General features: G+C 37.4%; 1 protein-coding gene across 2 annotated transcripts in view; it reads left to right on the plus strand.

The window, feature by feature from the left end:
- The window catches only part of ABCD3 (ATP binding cassette subfamily D member 3), a 93,466-nt gene that overhangs the window by 38,220 nt on the left and 34,068 nt on the right, over positions 1 to 21,178 (plus strand). For both annotated transcript variants that reach the window (XM_053591102.1, XM_053591101.1), the window contains exons 2-4: positions 2,342 to 2,378; positions 7,981 to 8,079; positions 12,990 to 13,078. In XM_053591102.1, the coding sequence (XP_053447077.1) occupies positions 2,342 to 2,378; positions 7,981 to 8,079; positions 12,990 to 13,078 (225 nt within the window). The remainder of the gene's footprint in view (positions 1 to 2,341; positions 2,379 to 7,980; positions 8,080 to 12,989; positions 13,079 to 21,178) is intronic.

The raw sequence follows: 21,178 nt of genomic DNA on the forward strand, positions 1-21,178 counted from the left end.
TCTTCACATCCACTCTCTAGATCTTAGAGGTACTGTTCTTAGGACACTTCATTCAAAACCTTCTCTAGCTCCCTCCTCTTTCCTGAGCTCTTAACTTGAACATATGATTTACCTGTACCTGGATTTAATGAAAACATTTTAAACTTGGCTACATCTGAACTTACTTCTCCATCCCAAACCTGTTCTTCATTTCCCCATACTGAGCTTCAGCCCTCGGTCAGTGAATGCACCTTCTTCATCTGTCAGCTACCCAAAACAAACACCTGAGATACTCTCCTTTTCTCATACCCTTCGTTTCCAGTATCTCTCTGGGCTTTTCTTTCTTAATGGTAAAATTTCAATGCAGGCCATCAACATTTCTCAAGTGAAAAATCCACAGGTTGTTTTCCATAACGAACATACTAATTTACATTTTCTTCCACATTCTTGCCAACACTTACTCTTTTGTAATCGCCATCCTAACAGGTGTGAGGTAGTATCTCATTACAATTTTGATTTGCATTTCCCTGGTTATTAGAGACGGTCAGTGTTTTTTCATATACCTGTTGGCCATTTGTATGTTTTCTCTTGAGATGTACCTATTCAGATTGTTTCTCATTTTTAATTGAATTCTTTGTTTTCTTGCTAGTGAGGTGTTTGAGTTCCTTACATATTTTGGATATCAGCCCTGTATCAGATCTGTGGTTGCATGTATTTTCTCCCATTCCATTGTTTCTTCACTTGGTTGATTCTTAACCTTTGCTGTGCTAAAATGCATTTTCTGAAACAGTTTCACAATTCATAAACTATTTTTTACAACATATAAACAATTCTGTAATGCAATTGAAATTAGTAAAGCTTACAAATCTAAGCACTTTTAAAAATAAGAGCAAGTACTGAATTGTAGTTGACTTTGTATCCTTGTTTAGTGACCTGGTATCTTACTATTTGAAAGTGTTTATTCTGTACATTGTTGTAGTTCAACTAGATGTTTACTATAGAGGATAAGTAATGCATGAACCCTTTTGTAGACACAGAGATATGCCAGCCAGATTCTCCAGGAAAGAATGGCTTTATACCCAGCTGTGCGAAATGTGGAATTCAGGTAGCCCCTATGCCCCATGCCTTAGGGTTGGCCTGAGCTGTTGAGAGCCCCCCTCACAAACTCTCCAGGGTAGCATGCTTTTGCAGACAGAACAAAACAGAGGTATAAAGACCCATCCATTTCAGCCCATCACAGAGCACTCTGATTGGACAGTAGAAGAGCTTTCTGTTTGGTTGGCTGAAATTTTGTTCGGACTGCATCATAGTTTAAGTTCTACACAGATTTGCTTTTGCTGCCCTCCATCCATAGGTGTTGATCCATAATAAATATTTTACACACCAAATACCATGTCACCTGAACTTTGGAGAACCAATCTGCAGTAGTTTCTGACCTCAAAAAACTAGTTTACTGGAAGAAAATACACATGAATCAATGCATTAAAAATGTAGTCAATCTGGCCGGGCGTGGTGGCTCACGCCTGTAGTCCCAGCTCTGTGGGAGGCCGAGGCGGGTGGATTGTCTGAGCTCAGAGGTTCAAGACCAGTATGAGCAGCAGTGAGCCAGAGTAAGACCCCGTCTCTACTAACAACATCAAAAACAGCCAGCACCGCCGGAGGAAGAAGAAAATCAACAAAAAAGGAGTCCTTCAAACAAAGAAGAATGAACAAGCAAACTGAAATTAAAAAAAAAAATTAAAAAGAAAGTCAATCTAATGTAAAAACCAAAGGTGCCATGGTAGTATGTTATAAAATGGATCTAAGTCTGGTTAATTATATTGTTTACAGAAGTAGCCTAGATCAGTAGTAGAGTATGAACCTTGGGCATGCTACTTTTTTTCCAGGCCAGTTTCCTCATTTGTAATACAGGAATGACACATATTCTCTCATCCTTCAGGAGAGTAACCTGGGATTGCCATTAGTAAGAGAAAGGGTCCAATGTACAAACATTTTTTTAAGCCTCTGTTTACATTAGTTTGCTAACATCTCATTGGCCAAAGCAGTTCACATGGCAAAGCTTTGATTCAAGGATGGAGAAGTAGACTTGCACTTAGGTGTGTGCATTTATCCACATATATATGTAAAAATTACCAAACACAGCCTGTTACATAACGGTAGTAACATTTATCGAGCACTTTCTGTAAACAATGCTTAGTAAGAGGCAGCTGGACTGTTACTATTTAACATGTTCTCTCTCATAATATGAATAAGACAAAACTCATTTGAAGGATTTGGTATATATTTTTTGACATCTCAAAATAATAATAATAATAATGCTTTGCAAATAAAGTAAAGCTCTTTCTCTTTTTTCCTTCTGCAGTAAGAAAAGTGGAAAACCACCATTACAGAACAATGAGGTAAAATTTTAAGTCATCTACTCTTTGTGATTTTATGCATTTTATTTTATTTACTTTGCTGTATAATTTTAAATGAGGATAAAATTATAGAATTTTATAATTCAAAGAAAACTTAAAAATATCATCTATAATCTGTTGTATCTTATAGGAATTCTTTCTGAAATGGGAATCCTGACAGGGGTCTTCTAGTATTTGCTGTTTGTGTGATGGAAAGTTCTCCATCATCAGTCATACATCAAGTTTACAGTCACTGGATTAGCTCTAGCTGATGAGACTGATTTCCCCCCACCTCTAGCTTTTTGGTTATTGACTCCATTATCCCTTTTGTAGCAACACAGGACAAATTTGTCTTCTCTAGTGGACCCTAATATGTTTGAAGGTAGCCGTATCTTTTCTTTGCTAAGCCAACTTCATTTCTTCACATGTTTCTCATATGACTTGGTTTCTCATCCTTTTTCAATTCTGTATACATTCTTGGGACCTACCCTAGTTTTCTGTAGACACTGCTTAGAATAAAATACAGTTGTACAGATGTAGTCTGACTAGCATGGAAAATACCAGCATTATTATATTCCTTGATATGAAGACCATATTGCTAAAATTCAGCCTAAGATTGCTTTTACTTCTTTAGCCATAACTATTATTTACATTAAGTGGAGTTTATGGTAAATTATAATTTTTAGATGTCTTTCTGATGAATAGGTTTGTTGACAGATCCTTACATCTTATATTGATCAGTTAATCTATTTCTTTTTTAATAATAGCTTTATTAAGATAAAATTCACATACATAAAATTTGTTATTTTAAATGTTATAATCAGTGGTTATTATATGCACAGCCCATAACTAATTTTAGAAAATCGTCATCACTCCCTCCTCCTCCTATCTCATACCCATTAGTAGTCACTCTTCTTCCAACCCTGGCAACTACTGGTTTAATTTCTGTCTCTCTTGATTTGCCTGTTATGGACATTTCATATTAATGGAATCATGCAATATGTGGGCTTTTATGCCTTGATTCTTTTGCTTGGCACAATGTTTTTAAAGTCATGTTGTTGCTGTATCAATATTCCATTGGTCATTATTGCCGAGAAGTATCCGGTTGGATAGATACACCACATCTGTGGTCACATATTTTTATTTCTCTTCATATATATATACAATATGTGTATATGTATGTATGTGTGTGCGTGTATGTATGTATGTGTGTGTATATGTATGTGTATATATATATCTACCCACCTAGGAGCAGAATTTCTGGGTCATATAGCAATTCTGTCAATGTCTTTTAAATAAACATTAATTTATCCCTATTAATGTTAACTTAATGGGTTTAATCCACTATCTGTACTATTAGTGTAATTTTGGATACAATTCAAATCTAGTATTTTAAATAGGAAGTGTTATATACAAATTTAATTACCTTCTCTTTCTTTTCAAAATTGCTAATAGTATTGAGTAGGTAAGGACCAAAGAGATTACTCTGTGGTATCTCTTAATCTTTTGTTTTTAGTTATTATCTATTCATCTGTGACTGCATCCAGCTATAGCAAAATCTGGTTCTTATTTCTCCATTTAAGGCCACAATAATTTTCAAGAAACATCAAATTTCTTGATTCATTTAATAAATCAGTCTTTTAACAGGTATTTATTGAGCTCCTCACATGTGCCCAGCATTGTTCTTGTCTCTAGGTATATGACAGTTACACAAGTAAGTCCCTACACTTAGGGAACTTACATTCTACATGTGAGCTGTTACACTGATGTAGTATCCTTAACAAAGAAGAAAATTAGAATAGTTTAACATGATTTATTTTCAGTAAACTCATGCTGGCTTCTAGTGATGAGCATCTCTTAAATCTTTCCAAGCCTTCCACATTAGTGGACATTGACATCAAAACGGTCTTTGAAAAATGGGATCAGCTTATGTCCAGTTTTCTAGCATAATTCCATCTCTAGGATGATTCATACCTAAGTTTTATCTGAATAATAAAACCTTATTTATCTTAGTTATATGTACTATCTGCAAGTTCTAAGATAGGTGGATTCATTTCATTCTTTTTTTATTGTTCCTTCCTATTTTTCTGTACCATTCTGTTTTAGTATATGCTTACTTGCTAGCTGGGTAGTGTAAGCAAGATGAATTTAGGTTAGATTATATGATTGGCAATAGAAGTTATAAAAGATGCATGCTGATACCACATTTGTAAAATTTACACAGGTACACATATACACATCTATATGCTAAAATGAAATATAGCGATGTCCCCAGATTGGTAGGTTTAGTTTTCTTATTTTTGCTCATTAGAATTTTCTAGTTTTTGTACATTGAATATATTAATTGTGAGAGAAATTATAAAAGGAACTTTTTTATTGAAAACTTTTATAGTAATCTTTGTGATGGAGGTGAGATGAGACAGTTTTCTTAAAACACAAAATTGAAGGAGAAGAGAATAATTTAGAGAGAAAATAGTAGAATAAAATAGTTGATTTTAAAATACTTAATTTTGAAGTAATACACATGGTATAAGATTCAAAATGTACAAAGGTAAACACTGGGCTAGGTTTTTAACGTCCTTCTGTTGCCCTGGCTAGAGTGCAGTGGCATCATCAAAGCTCACTGTAACCTCAGACTCTTGGGCTCAAGCAGTCCTCCTGCCTGAGCTGCTCGAGTGACTGGGACTACAGGTGCACACCACCATGACTGCACTCTTGCTCAGGCTCGTCTGGAACTCCTGCGCTCAAGCGACCCTCCCATTCCCAGAGTACTAGGATTACAGGTGTGAAGCACTGCTTCCAGCCTATATTTTTACGTTTTTGAGAGGTTGTTTGTATGTGTCTGTAAATAATATAGGTAGAATTATTTTACATATTCAAAAGTTTTATAAATCTACTTATAAAATGAATCGCATGTGTCATTATTTTTTACTGGCAGTTTTTTTTACCCATGCTGATAGCTATAGAGCTAGTCAGTCTAACTACTATATTGTCATAGTCTGAATGTGAGCTGCTTCCTTTTTCACAATTGTATAGAATTTTTATTGGGTAATTTTTGCTGTGATTTATGTAGTAACATGTACTTTTAGGTTGTTTTGAATTTCATGCTGTTATAAACAGAGTGCAATGCTTTTTCATTTATGTGACTAAACATATGTGCAGGTGTAAGGATAAGTTCCTAAAAGTAAATTTGCTGGGTTATTTTATATTTTACTTTCAGTATATGTTTTACATTTTGATAGCTGATACATAATAGTTGTAGCATCTACACTTTTCCCAGCCCCGTCAGCACCACATGACCTTTTATTTTACCTGCTATTTCTATTCCAAACATCCGTCTTTTTCAGTCAGTTATGGTTCACCTTGCCTAAGTTGATTCACGTTATCAGTAGGAATTTCTTACTATACTTTGACTTTGTTACCTTCTGAATTTGGAGTACATTTCTTTCCTGGTTTCATTACTTCTTAAATGATCTTTAATAATTTGTTTGCTGCTTCTGTAATTTTCTTGTTATACTTAAATTACCACAATATTTTTGTATTTTTTTAAACTGGGAAGTGTAGAGGTGATGAAAGTCAATTGTGAATTTAAAATGGATTCTTAGTAACATCATGAAATGTACTGTCTCTGCAGATATTCTTGTTGAGATTGGTTTCAGGTATGAATTTTATTATGTGTCAGAAGTAGTAGAGCATCTTAACATCACCTCTCTGAATCCAGCCTTTCTCAGCCAGCCCTTCAATCCAGGTGGTTCTTTGCAGAAAACACTGTGATAATTTTTAGAAGTATATGGTTGCCTTCATGAATTGAAAAGTAACGAAAATCCAGTCAGCTCTTAGACAGCTTCACAATAGGAACAGTACCAACAGAAACAGAAGAAGAAGAAGAGGAAATATATGCCAGTTAGCTGCTCAGCTACTTACTGATTTTTTTTTTTTTTGGAATAGTGCATTGGATCAAATAAATTTTGAATTCATGAATGCATGCGTATGTGAATGAAGTGGACTTACTGGGCCTGTAGTACAGCAGGATGAGGGTTGCAACTTTCTCTGAAGACCTGAGATCCAACAGTTACAGTGTAGGGGGATTCTTACCTAGTTTTATCGTAGTCTTTTACTGTAACCCCATAAACACAGTGTCTTCGGATGTCCTTTCTTGAGCTATAATACTGTACTATATTCAGTGCTTATTTATTACAATTCTCTGTAAAGCACTTAGCACAATGTCTGACACAAAGATGGCATTATTATTCTAATTCAGTACTCAAATTATTCATTTAATGTCCAAGTTAGATATTAATTTAATTAAAGCATGCTTATAGTCTATCTATTGAGTTACTATGCTGTCGGTTTTTGTTTGTCAAGAGCATAGTAGTAAAGCAGAGAAGTGGGCTGTGATTGTGGGAGTTGGGAGAAAGGGTTTATTAGAGACAGAGCTTTTCCAGAGTTTCTTGCCTTTTTCAAGGAATTTCTTCGCCTGTTCTCCCCAACTGTCCAAGGATAGTAAAGTAAATAGCCCTTGCTATAGGCTGTTCATTTCACTTCCTAATCTTTGCAAAGGTATTGCACTTGAATTTTCATGGATCCAGTGAAAGTGAAAAAAAATCTCTGTGGGAGGTAAGACTGTTTTAAATCCCTCTACACCAGTGTTTTTCAACCCTTTTTTTTTTTTTTTTATCTCATAGCACACTTGAACCCATAGTTAAACTTCTGGAGCACCCTTAAATTGTGTTGATCAAAAAAAAAAAAGTAAAAAAAAGAATATACTTATTGTGTTTTGAATGTCTTTCAAATATAATTTAATGATTTAGGGGCAACCTAAGATCCTCTCCTGGCACACCGGTGTTGAAAATCACTGCTTGATGCTAACAGACTCTTAATTCTTACTACGGCCTCAAAGTCTACACAGGCCATGCCTACCTTTTCAGCTTCTCTCATTCTTGTTCCCTTTACTCTAGCAATTACTGTCATCTTGCTGTGAAGTTTATACACCAGTTTTATTTCCAACACTGAAATTTTGTTTTTGTGCTTTTTGTTACTTGTGCTTACTCCCCTGTCCGCCACCCCACCCCTCAGGCCCATAAGCATCTTGTCATTCACTTTATTTATATCCTAGCTTAAGTGTCAGGAAACCTTTCTGGCTATCCCATCTGAACCCTTCTTTTTGTTCCTCATGGCCCTGCCTAATTTATTGGTATACTTTTGTGTTTCTCCTGCTAGAATGTGAGAAGTCCCTAATCATTTCTTAGCTGACCTTGTCTGTTCCTGTCCCCTGTTCACAGCTCCAGCGAATTGGCCGTTTTGTGTTCCTCTAGCACACTGAACGTGGTTTTCACCTTGGTATTTTGCAGTTACTGTTTCTTCTGCTTGCCCTGTTCTTCTAGATTGTCATGTGGCTCTAGAACTTCTCACTTCCTTATTCGGTTTTTAGGTAGCATAGTTTTTTTGGAAGCATATTCGAATATGAGGGGCAGCACAAATCTCTCTAAATTGTCCTCCTAGGTGTTTGTATTGACTTAGATGAAACATGATTCTTAAATTTTATTATACAGTTGTTGCAGCATTTTTAGTGAGCTTTTTTTTTTTTTTTTCTTTTTTAATGTAGAAAGAAAGGAAAAGAGAAAGAGCTGTGGTGGACAAAGTGTTTTTATCAAGGCTCACACAGATTCTGAAAATCATGGTTCCTAGGACATTTTGTAAAGAGGTAAGTCTTACGAAATTACAATGTTATATTAAGTGTTAAACTTTCAGGGTTATGTGAGATCAGTGCAGATGTTCTGTGTAGGTAAAGAAAACTACAAGTGCTTGTTTAGTGCTGATTTTTTAAATAGTTTCTTTTGACTACGAAGTATTATTTCATTTTCTTTTATGTGGAAATTAGAATACTATGGTGTAGTTACCCAAGATTGTATCTCTCTATTATAGTTAAATATGGTCAGTAACAACAAGATTAAATTTAAAAAGACATGATACTTGAGATGTTAACAAAATCACTCTTTTGTGGAATAGGTTTGAAGGCTGCTGCTTGATATTTGATTAAATGTTTTTAATATACCCAAAATGATATCTGAATTTGCAGGTTGTCAGGAGGTGAGCTGGTTATACGAATAGTATCTTATCCTTTCTTTTGCCATTTTATCTAGATATTGTTTATTACTGTTTCTGATCAACATGTTTAATGATTGTTACAATACTGCTGCGCTCTCCACCCCTGATCTCCTTAGCCTTCTCCTGTTCTATAACTGGTGGTGTCATCGGTGGGCTGCTCCACCTCCTGCCTCACCATTTAGTCTCTGGGCGCTGCTGATTTTTTCTATTCTTACCTGGATATTTAGTATCTATTAAGTAGTCTTACTTCCAGAATCTCTTTTTAAAATATTTTTTGCCAAATTTATCTTCTTAAGACATAATGTTTCCCGTTGTTCAGATTTTTAAAAGCATTAGTCTTGTAATGTAGTAGTGGCAAGAATAGATAAGATGTTCCAGAAGAGAACTTCCACTGGCCCCCTCGCTGGACTCGCTCTCTGTCCTCACCTTGGCATCATGTCTTACCGATTCTGCCCTTAAGAAACTCTAAAACAATAATTTTTTTCATCATCAGGGAGAGGTAACATGTTTCTTGGAAAATGCAGCTAGGTTGGGGAAAGGGAGGGGGGAGGAGGTAGGTGGAGGGAGGGGGATTAATGGGATTACACCTGCCGTGCATCTTACAAGGGTATATGTGAATCTTAGTAAATGTGGAATGTAAAGGTCTTAGCAAAATAACTAAGAAAATGCCAGGAAAGCTATGTTAACTAGTGCGATGAAAATGTGTCAAACGGTCTATGAACCAAGTGTATGGTGCCCCATGATCATACTAATGTACACAGCTATGATTTAATAAAAACAACAACAACAACAACAACAACAAAAAAGAAATAAAATCACTCCCAAGATCAAATCCAAAAAGTATTTCAGGAAGAAAAAAAAAAAAGAAAATGCAGCTATTTTTTTTTTTTTTTTTTTTTTTGGTACCTATCAGTCTTTTACTCATTTTGGTGCGTAATTTTCTTGTATGTGAGCATATATTGGGGTAAAATTTGGATCACACTCACTTTTAAGATCTCATTTGTTTGTATTTTAAATGTTCTAATTATCCTTGGGTTTCTCATAAGTTAGTTTCTCCTTTTAAATTCTTGCTGTTCTCATTGTATTTCACCTGGATTATCATATTGTGATATCTTAATAATCTTTTTGCTACTTCTCCTTTTCCAACTAGTCTTCTTTCTAAAATCCTGATGAAAATATTTGGCTTCCTTTCTCTTATCAACCAGATTTTGATCTTTATTTTATTTTATTTATTTTTTGAGACAGTCTCTCACTTAGTTGCCCTCAGTAGAGTACTGTGGCATCATAGCTCACAGTAACCTCACACTCTTGGGCTTGACCAATCCTCTTGCCTCAGCTGCCCGAGTAACTGAGACTACAGGCATCTGCCACAGTGCTCAGCTATTTTTGGGGACAGGGAGGGTCTCACTCTTGCTCAGACTGGTCCCTTAACTCCTGAGCCTTCCAGAATGCTAAGATGACAGGCTTGAGCCACCACACCTTACCAGACCTTTTAATATCATCTGTGTAGAAGATTCTTTACTGTTTTACGATCAAGCCCTATGCTTTCATCCGTTGACATTGTGTCTGTGAAATCTTGTCCCTCTCCCCAACAAAAACAAATGTTTTCTTTAAAAATAGCTTAATTTAAAAAAAAAAGCTTAATTCTCATGTTCTTTGTAAAGCTTTTTTCTGTAACTCTGTAGGTATAATTAATTATTATTTCATTTGTACAACCTACTTGGTGTTGAAGAATCCTTTTTTTTTAATTCTTTTTAACCCCCTTCTGAACCCAGAGGCCCCGGCTTGCCCTGCAGCCGGTCTGCGCTCCCTGGCCCCACGCTGCCGCCATGGAGAGGCCAGCCCAGAGGCTGGAGGCCAGGCAAGGGCTGCTGCAGGATCCCACAGCAACCGGTCGCCATGGAGACCTGGCACAGACCCTCCGGGGCTCTGCGGCTCTTGAAGAATCCTTTTTTTAAAATACAAGCATCTCTGGAAAGATTCATGTATTACCCCCTAATCGGTTAATGGCTTAATGCTCATTTTAACAGTTACCAGGGTTCAATGTAAAATGGATGCTATCTAAAATTGGATAGGTCTTAGGGAGTCAGAAAAGGCTTACTTGGCCCCCAGGTTAGCTGTGCCTCTGAATCATTTTATGAACCATCCTCGAGGGATATTCAAGTTTAGGCTTGGCGCCTGTAGCACAGTGGTTACGGCACTAGCCATACACACCAAGGCTGGCAGGTTCAAACTCCAACTGGCCAGTTAAACAACACTGACAACTACAGCAAAAAATAGGCAGGCATTGTGGCGGGCGCCTGTGGTCCCAGCTACTTGGGAGGCTGAGGCAAGAGAATTGCTTAAGCCCAAGAGTTTGAGGTTGCTGTGAGCCGTGGTACAACTGCACTCTACGGAGGGTGACATAGTGAGACTCTGTCCACCCCCCACCCCCCCAAAAAAAATTCAAATTTAACCCCAGTTGAAGAAAATGAAAAGTTCCCATAGAAATCACAGAAGATGGTAGAGAGAAAGTGATTAGTTGATGTATGAAAGAAAGAAATGAAAATAAAGCATATAAATATGTGAAAGTTTATATATAAGGTGAGGAGCTGCCTAAATCACTGCAAATCTTCATTCTGACTATTGCATCAACACATTAATAACGGGGATAGTGGTGATTCGAAGGACATTCTTTTATAAGGGCATTTCAGAACTGCCAATAATTAAAGTTTGCCAGATTTGCTGAAGTAAAACAAACTTGGTATTTTTAAAGAAAAATTAAGCCAAGAATGTAATATGAGGGGAAAGAATAATCCTCTACTGTTAACTTTTAAACCTCAATGATTAAATTAGGATTGAGATTATATTAAGGTCTGGATTAAAAGTTAGCATTACATTTGAAGTGGCGTCTACAGATAACATTTATTGAAGTCAGTAGGTTCTTGTGTTGTCAACTGGGGTAGGGTAGGAAGGTGGTGTCTTCCCTGGTAGCCAACTCTGACAAATATTGGAGTACTAAATGTCATAGCTCAATTACAGACCTTTTTGACATGGTTTTCTTATGGCTTCATTTATTACTTCTTTTTTTTTTTTTTTTTCGTGGTTTTGGGCTGGGGCTTGAACCCGCCACCTCCGGCATATGGGACCGGCGCCCTACTCCTTGAGCCACAGGCGCCGCCCTATTACTTCTATGCTTATGATTCACTGCCTTCTTTCATATAAAGGGCTATATGTCTAGTATCTTCAACTTTTAAAAAGCTGTTTTTTTGGGAAAAAAAAAGTTTCACAAAAATTGCATAATAGATGCTGCAGTCCTCCCTTCAGTTACTCTGAAACTAAACACATTATCCAACAAATGTCCACCCCCTTCCCCACCCCCGCAGGCCTTCTTCCCTGGCTTTAGCTTCTATGTGACTGTCTTGTTCTTCCAGTTTAAAAAGTTTAAGGTCAGCTTTGAATATGTGTGTGGGGATCAGGGATGGTAGGATTCTCACCACACTGAGAGATAACTGACTTCTAGCCAGTCACCCAGCCTCTCAACTCTCCCCTGCTTCATAATCCATCTTCCACACAGCATTGCTTAAGCATTGCTCTACTTAGAAGCTTGTGATAATTTTACATTGGGTAAACTCTGCTGTACATGCAATACCATATTTTGTATGTTTTAATCCGATTTTTTCCATTAAATCTTTTATGTTGCTTCCCTTGTAATCCTTATTCTCACCTTTGTTTTACTTGGTCTTTTTAATATATTTCTAATGCCATAACCATCTTTTGCTACTCCAAACTTTGTCTTCTTACCACTGGATCACACAAAGGGATACAAATATGCTTGTCTGAATTTATCTCTTTATTTGTCTTTTGTTTTTTTTTTAACATATAAATCTTGCCTTCATAACTAAACTAAAAGCCCTATGAAGGTTGGGTTCTAGTAGAGATTTTTTTTCTGACAAATTTAACCAATTTATTCCACTTAGGCAAAATTATAGAGTTCAATATTTGTTAGTTGTTTAACAGTACATTGGCAATGACTATCATTTTTGTTTGTTAAAGTTGTATATTAAAAATATAAGGGTGTGGTGCCTGTGGCTCAAAGGAGTAGAGCGCTGGCCCCATATACCAGAGGCGGCAGGTTCAAACCTGGCCCCTGCCAAAAACTGCAAAAAAATAAAAAATAATAATAAATAAGGAAATCACAATACACTGTGATCCAAGTGAGCTAAGTTACATTGCTAGCCTCTGTCCTGAGCTAGTTATAGGAAAGCAAGGCATTTTACCTGCCTAGGATTCACTTCTCAATTCGGGATGAGAGAAGTTAAATGACCTATAAGACTCTTTCCATTTCTATAATACTTTTAAGTTCCTTTTAAACTATTTTTAAAAATTGAGCATAGAGAAAATGTCAGTCAACTATACTTAAGCTAGATAAGCTTTGACTTTGGAAACCAAAATTCTTTACTAAGGGAGTTTCTTTTAACTTATTAAAATGCATTTATTTAATTTATCATACCTGGTTTATTTTAGACAGGTTACTTGATACTTATTGCTGTCATGCTGGTATCTCGAACGTATTGTGATGTTTGGATGATTCAAAATGGGACACTCATTGAAAGGTACTTTTCCATTCACCTTCCTCCTATATGTTATGAAATACTAATTTGTCTCGTGTTTAAGCATTATCTTTATTAACAAGAAATCGATTCTAAATTAGGTAAAAGATGCTTAAATCACATGTTTGTTCATTTGTTGTTTCCCATGTGCAAGGCAGTGTGCTGCAGTGTAAGAGGAATTTATAAAACTCTGAACAGGAAAAACTGTACGAAGCCTCGCTGCACTGACAGTTTATAGAAGGGTAGAGACAAGTAGACAGAAATTGAAATGCAGTATAATAAGTACTTTAATGGTGGGTTTTAAAAAAAAGCCACCAAGTTCAAAGCATTTCTTTTCTTTTTTTTGAGACAGAATCTCTCATTCTGTTGCCCCTGGCTTGAGTGCGGGTAGCAATAGCCTACTTCACAGCAGCCTCAAACTCCTGGGTTCAAGTAGCTGGGACTGCAGGGGCCTGCCACAACACCTGCCCGGCTAATATTTCTATTTTTAGTAGAGATGGGGTCTCCCTGTTGCTCAGGCTAGTCTCCAACTCCTGAGCTCAAGGAATCCTCCTGCCGCAGCCTGCCAGAGTACTAAAATTAGGCATGAGCCACTGTGCCTTGCCCCAAAGCATTTTAGAGAATCACATGGAGCATGTTTATTACAAGGGGAAAACATACTTAGACATTTCTTTTTGTGTCAGAAGTTAGGCTTTTTATATTTTTTCATTATAGTCTTTCTATAAATATTAATGCAGTTGATAATTTTGAATGTACAAACTTCAGAAATGACAGTTGGGATATGTTAAATCATGTCCATTTATCATTTTTCTGTTAATAAAGAATTTATTTATAATAAAGAATGTCAAGGTTAAAAAGGTGGTTTTTTAAATACTGGCATGAAGTATTTTGTCAGAAAATTTCTTTAAAATGTAATGTAACTTTTTTAATGACAGTAGTGAAAATTTTTAAATGCCCCAGAATTTTGAAATAATTTTTTTCTTAGATCCTTGGTTGGCTTGTTAGAGGACTTGCAGAAAGAAAGAATGCGTATGTCCATGTTTTCTGACTCATTTCTCTAGGACAGTAAAGAAGTTTATCTACAAGGCTGAAAGCCCTTAAACACATACCTCTGCCAGTGGGTAAATGCTGTAGGCTCTGATTCAGCACAAGGCTCCCTGAAACATCAGTCCATGCCTTTTTATTTTAATCAGAGTAATACATGCACATAGTTTTAAAAGTAGTATGTGAATGAAGCTTAAAGTCAAATATTCCCACAGGACTTGGCGCCAGTCCTTTTTTCCTTTTCCTGTTGGGTCTCTTACTTTATGCCCGCATTTCCATGCAGCACGCATGCTTGTGTTACTGCTTGGAGACGTTTTTCAGTTTCAGAGTGTCTGTGTTCATTTCCCACTTTGGAAGGGGAGAATTAGCTCTTTAATACTCTTACTCATTCCATGCGCATCTTCTCATAGAGCCATTTTTTGTTAAATCAAAATTTACTGTTTATATGGTTTTTGACTGTTGTTTGCAGCTGAGCCATGTGTATAATTTGGTAGTTCCTTTTTTATATAACTTTTTATTTTTCCTGACAAACATAAATTGCAAGTTCAGATTTTTTTTTAATCTATTTCTCTTTATCAGCTTGAACTTCTTTGTTTTTTTTTTTTTGAGACAGAGTCTCACTATGTTGCCCTTGGTAGAGTGCCGTGGCGTCACAGCTCGTGGCAACCTCCAACTCTTGGGCTTAAGTGATTCTCTTGCCTCAGCCTCCCAAGTAGCTGGGACTACAGGCACCCGCCACAACGCCCAGCTACTTTTTGGTTGTAGTTGTCTTTGTTGTGTGGCAGGCCCAGCCAGGTTCGAATCCGCCAGCCCCAGTGCATGTCGCAGGCTCCCTAGCAGCTGATTTATAGGCGTATCAGCTTGAACTTTTGACAGTAACGTAAAAGCTTCTCAGGGTTGTTATATGGTCAGACACACCAAGTAGTCTGGCCACTTTGTCCATCCCTTTCTCCATCCCCACTCTGTCTTTCTTGTTTATGCTTTCCTGTCTTCCTGCTTTTCTCAGGAGTGGTAAAAGCCCACTGAATAGCAGACACGTTTGAACTTGTTATTTTGGAAATTGTTTTCATCCTTCTCTCCTGAATAAACACCTGTTTTCTGGATCCTTTGTTTTCCTCTTCTTCAGCTTACTTTCTCATTTTGGCAGATGTAGTTTTTCTCTGAGAAAGGAGTCGAAGGAGATAATTTCTGAGACCCTGTAAATCTGAAAGTGTCCTTCTTTTTCTCTTATACTTGATTGATAGCTATGCTTATGCCTTCAGAGTTGGAAATCACTCCTTCAGAATTTTGAGAGTATCACTGTGTTGGTCTTCTAGCTTTCCACCTTGGTTACAGAATGATGGGAATCATCTGGAGAATTTTAAGAGCCCTTAAAGCCTGGGCCCCGGCCCTAGAGATTCTGATTCAGTTAGTTATCACTCTATTTTTGTTTTTATTTTATTTTTATTTTTGAGACATCTTGCTCTATTGCCTGGGCTAGAGTGCAGGGCATAATCATAGCTTACTGTAGCCTCAAGTTCCTTGGGTTCAAGTGATCCTCCTGCCTCATTTTTCTGAGTAGCTGGGACTACGTGTGCCACCACCATGCCCAGCTAAGTTTTCTGTGGGATCTCAGGCTAGTCTTGCACTCCTGGTTTCAAGCGATCCTCCCAGAGTGCTGGGATTACAGGTGTGAGCCCACCCAGTCATCACTTTTTGAAACGTGTCAGGTGATTCTAATGGCAGTAAGGATTAAAAACCACTCATCTAGGTCCGGGTTGGGTGTTAAGGCCTACTGTGTGCCATCTGATTGCACTTCTTAGTTGGGGATTTCTTCCTTCCTTCTTCTCACCCCCCAACTTATTTTTTTTTAATTGTTGATATATTACTGGTGCTTGAAAATTTCATGGAATGTTGGTATGAATTTTTTTTTTTTCAGAGATAGTCTCATTTTGTCGCCCTCAGTAGAGTGCTATGGCATCACAGCTCACAACAACTTCCAGCTCTTGGGCTTAGGCAGTTCTCTTGCCTCAGTCTCCCTAGAGCTGGGACTACAGACGCCCACCACAACGCCCGGCTATTTTTTGTTGCAGTTTGGCTGGGGCTGGGTTCAAATCCGCCACCCTTAGTATATGGGTCTGGTGCCCTATTCACTGAGCCACAGATGCTGCCCAGTATGAATTATTTTTATTCATTTTGAAGGGCACTAAGTGGGCTCTTTGCAGTCTAGAAACTCATTCTTCATTCTGGGAAATTTTCTTGTGTTTTTAAAAAATTCTTCCTTCAGTTTTCAAAGAATTATTATTAACCGAGTTCTGGAGCCCCCCAAATTGATTATCTTATAATTTCTCTTCTTTATTATTATTATTATTATTTTTTGAGATGGAGTCTCACTTTGCTGCCCTCAGTAGAGTGCCGTGGCGTTATAGCTCACAGCAACCTCAAACTCTTGGGCTCCAGCAAATTTCTTGCCTTAGCCTCCCAAGTAGCTGGGACTACAGGCACCTGCCACAATGCTGGGCTGTTTCTTTGTTGTTGCCATTGTTGTTTTAGCTATCCCAGCCTGTTTCCAACCCAACAGCCTCCGTGTATGTGGCTGGTGCTCTACCCACTGAGCTACAGGTGCCACCAGCCAGTGAATTTTTGTTATAATTTTGTTTTTGAGATCCATCTTTTATATTGATATTAATTTTATTGCAATCATTCTTTAAAGTATGTGAAATTTATCATCTCTGAAGCTATTAATTCATTTTTTAAAGCATTTCTTTTAGCTCCTTGCATCATTTCTATTTTCTTCAAGGTCTTTTGTTTATTATTCTGGTCTTTGTCATTCACATAAGAGGTTTACTCAAGCAGTTTATGACTTCTGACAGTGAATTCATATTTAAAAGTAGGCCTTGAAAACTTGCTACAAGCTGGAGTTAGGGGCTTATTGATTGTTGGGACTCTCGTGAAGGATGTTCCGTTCATAAGGGGGAGCCTGGATGTGTGTGTGCAAGCAGGCCAGATCTGTTGATAAAAATGCCATCTTCCCAATTATAATATTGTTAACTGCTTTGTGGCAGAAGTACACAGGTTACATCCATTATGAACAGCATCGTATAGATATCAGCATAGAATCACTCACATTTTACATATAAAGAACTGTGTGTAATAACAATACAGAAGAGAAAATTAGTATTTTTTAAGTTTTTTCCATTCAGTTTTTATGATTTGATACTTTGTAATCCAAAAGAAAAATATTAACTCTTCTAATTAAATAGATGCTATTTTTAATTTTCCCCAAGACTTAATAACCTGGAAAAAATGTATTGTCAAATGTAGGTGATATGTTAATTGGTAATGATATAAATGCTAAGGGGAAACTTCTTTGCCCTTTTTTTTTCCTTTTTCTTTTTTGAGACAAAGTCTTACTATGTCACCTTCAGTAGAGTGCTGTGGTGTCACAGCTCACAGCACCTTCAAACTCTTGGGTTCAAGTGATTCTCTTGCCTCAACCTCCCTAAAACCTGGGACTACAGGTGCTCACCACAATGCCTACCTATTTTTTCTTTGTTTTTTCATTTGTTTAGCAGGCCCAGGCCAGGTTCAAACCCACCAGCCCTGGTGCAGGTGGCCAGTGCTCTAACTGCTGAGCTATGGGCACCGAGCCATTCCCCTTTGCCTTTTGAAGGTTTGTTGAAAATCAACTGACAGAAGGCAGATTAATTAATAGAAAAAGCATACAAAGTTTTATTAATGTGCCCAGATTAATTGAGTCCCTCTGTGATTTTATACCCCAACTCAGTGGCGTATAAATACCCTTTTAGGTGAAAGACAGGGAAGTGTGGAAGATTTTAGGAGAGTAGTAAATGATTTTTAGGGGGAGTCAGTGGCTTTGGAGAACATACAGTCCTGGGACAAAGTCTATGGTTTGTGACAAAAGTCTGTTCTTGTGTGTGGACAGACTTTTAGTCTTTCTGTGATTTGAGTTCAGTAAATTAACACTCCAGGAATGGACTAGAGGTAATTGTTGTTCTCTTTGGTAAGCCTGGAGTTGAGGCAGATAAGGGAATCTTTTTTTTTGAGAGACAGAGTCTCATTTTATTGCCCTCAGTAAAGTGCTGTGGTGTTACATAGCTCACAGCAACCTCCAACTCCTGGGCTTAGGCGATTCTCTTCCCTCAGCCTCCCGAATAGCTGGGACCACAGGCACCCGCCACAACGCCCAGCTATTTTTTGTTACAGTTTGGCCAGGGCCAGGTTTGTACCCGCAACCCTCGGTATATGGGGCCAGCGTACTACCCACTGAGCCACAGGCGCCGCCCCAGATAAGGGAATTCTAAGAGCTTCATCCTTCTATGTCGGGAGAGACAGAAGGTTGAGAGCTGGGAGGATGGAGAAGGTCTGAGAGAGCTTGAGGCTTCTTCAGTTTAGCATGTCAGAGCATCATGTTTGGGGGTCTTGGTTTCTGAGCTCCAACAAGGGGCTAGAGCAGAGCATTGGTCCCCGGGTACCTCTGGGGGTTGGTTTTATGTAGGACAATTTTTATCAGGACTGAGGAGGGAGGACACATTGTTTGGGGATGATTCAAGATCATTACCTCTCTACCTCAGACTTCCGGCATTAGATTGTCATAAGGAGTATGTATTCCGGATCCCTCACATGCTCCGTTTACAGTAGGCTCCTATGAGAACTTGTCACTACCCAGCTGGCTTCATCTGCCCGCTACCTAAGAGGAAGCCAATACCCAGAGACTGTAGGTCTTACAGCAGGGGAGTTTATTCTGCTCAGTGCTAAGCGGGGAAATAGAAGGAATTTTTCAAATCTGCCTCTCCTAGAATTGAGGAGACAGTGTTTTTAAAGACAGTTTGGTGGGTAGCAGATTAGGCAATGAGGGTCTGCTAATTGGCTGGGTTCTGGGTGGAGCCATCAGACCCTTGATAATCCCTTAGTTAATCCACGGAAATGTAGTTCTTTGAGTGGGGGGTGTCTAAGACCAGTTGAGTCAGTTCCTTGATCTGAGTGGGTCAGTCAGTCTGCTGGAAAGCTGTACTTGGAAGCTGTCTCAGAAACTACTCCTAGGTTCCAAACAGGTGGTGGTATCTTCAGAGAAAAGTTAAGAATCTTTACAAATACCAACTATGTCCTCCTGAGTAGCAATCAAGGGGACAGTGACTATTATGAAGCAAATAAGGGGACAGTGGCTGATGATTATCGTTGTTTCCAGCTAAGCCTGCTCCTTCACAGAGTATTGGGGCCCTTACTCTAGTTCTCGCCTTGCACTGCTTCACCAGTTTGTAAGGGCGGCTCAAATGTAATGCAAGGCTGTCTGACAGGAGGCGGACCTTAGGTGGCTGTGAGTACAGGGAGTCCTTGCTTACCTGATTCTCACCTCCTGCTTTAACAATGCTGGTCCTGGGCCTGGGAGCACTAGAGGAAAGCTATGATGTAGCACGAGCCAGCTTACAATTCTACTAGGGGGACTAGTTAGTCTACTGGGTACTCAGTTTTCAAATTTAATTATGAGATTTTTAAAGAAATTGTTTTTCATCTTTTCTATGAATTTCTAAAAGTTTCTTGGAAAGCATTCTTTTGACATGCCCTAAACTTACACCAGAGTTATAAGACTAGCACAGGGAACTTCCTTATCCTCTTACCCACATGCATCGATTGTAAAATATTTAAAAGTTAGTTGTTAACTTTCTCTTTAATGAATATTTTTGAGTCTCTGCTTATATATGAGATCTTTAATAGTTGGGCAGTTGTCAATGTTTAATATTTGGTCAAGTTAAAAGTTTTAAAATATTGTGCATTCATAATATGAGGCAATTTTATTTGAAAAATTAACAATTTTCTATCTCAGTATGAAAGCTATATTTTTAATTGATTTATGTGTCTTTTCCTTTGTGCCTTTTCCAAAGTCTGTCTGGATGCATGTGTTTCTGCTAATAAAAGACTCAGAGAGACCTGTTATGGTCCTTAATGTACTTACTTTATTTTAGTATCCTTTTATGTTTTATTTGTTAGTAGTGGGTAATGACTTTGGGAGTATGGATACATCTTAAATAGGACAAGACACCTTCAAGGTAGAAATTTGTCATTCTATGATATGAAGGAAAATCCCTCATACTCTGTTGCTGGTTTACTAATCATAAAGATATACTTTGTTTTTATTCACCATTTTGCTACCAGCAACATTGTAAAATTACCACACTTTTTTATAAAAGTCTGTATACTTTTCAGAATAATGATTAGGGCTGCTACAAAATTACTTTTTCTTAATCATTTTTCTTTTGCAGTGGAATAATAAGCAGAAATAAGCCTCTATTCAAGGAACCATTTTTTAAATTTATAGCTGCTACTCCAATGGTAAACCACTGCTGAATTTATGGCATGTTCTTTACCAACATGTTATAATTTTGTGTGTTTCACAGCTTGGGCAGCACTAAAGCACTTTAGTTTTATGTTAAGTTTGGTTCAAACAATTTTAACATAAACCTCTAAACTTTTTGTACTGTCTCAATTTATGTCTCTAATATTCTTATTGCGATAAACAACATTTCTGTTTTTTCTTATTGTTTAACTGTTTTTTTTAACATTTTTGCTTTTTAGGGATTATCTCAAAATTAGACTTTCCCAAAGTATGTTCTGTGGAATCTTAGCTAATGCTACATGCTATAAACCCCTCTCAGAGAGTTACAGTGCACGTGTTATACTTTAAACGCTTCGAGAAAGTCTTTGATAAAAAGACATTTGTTAGTTTTGTTTAACCCAGGTTTTTCCAAATGTATTTATCTAATCCCTCATAAAAAGGAAAATTTTTCTCTATCATATGTCAGTCATTTTTTTTGTGAGCAGCTAGGTTTAAACCGTTTAATCCAGTGTTTCTCAGGTATATTTTATACATTTTATATAAACACGTTTTAGAGAATATTAGTGTTATTTGAAAAAAGAGTTCTATGATTAAATAAACTGTCTTTTTAGTAGATCATAGACATATACTCAAAGATCCTTATATGATAGAATAATGGTTTCCAACCTTTAAAGTAATGAAATCTTTACTTAAAATTTTAATGTATATTTTAAAAACAGATAAAT

Source organism: Nycticebus coucang, chromosome 5 (assembly GCF_027406575.1).
Source record: "Nycticebus coucang isolate mNycCou1 chromosome 5, mNycCou1.pri, whole genome shotgun sequence".
Lineage (NCBI taxonomy): Eukaryota > Metazoa > Chordata > Mammalia > Primates > Lorisidae > Nycticebus > Nycticebus coucang.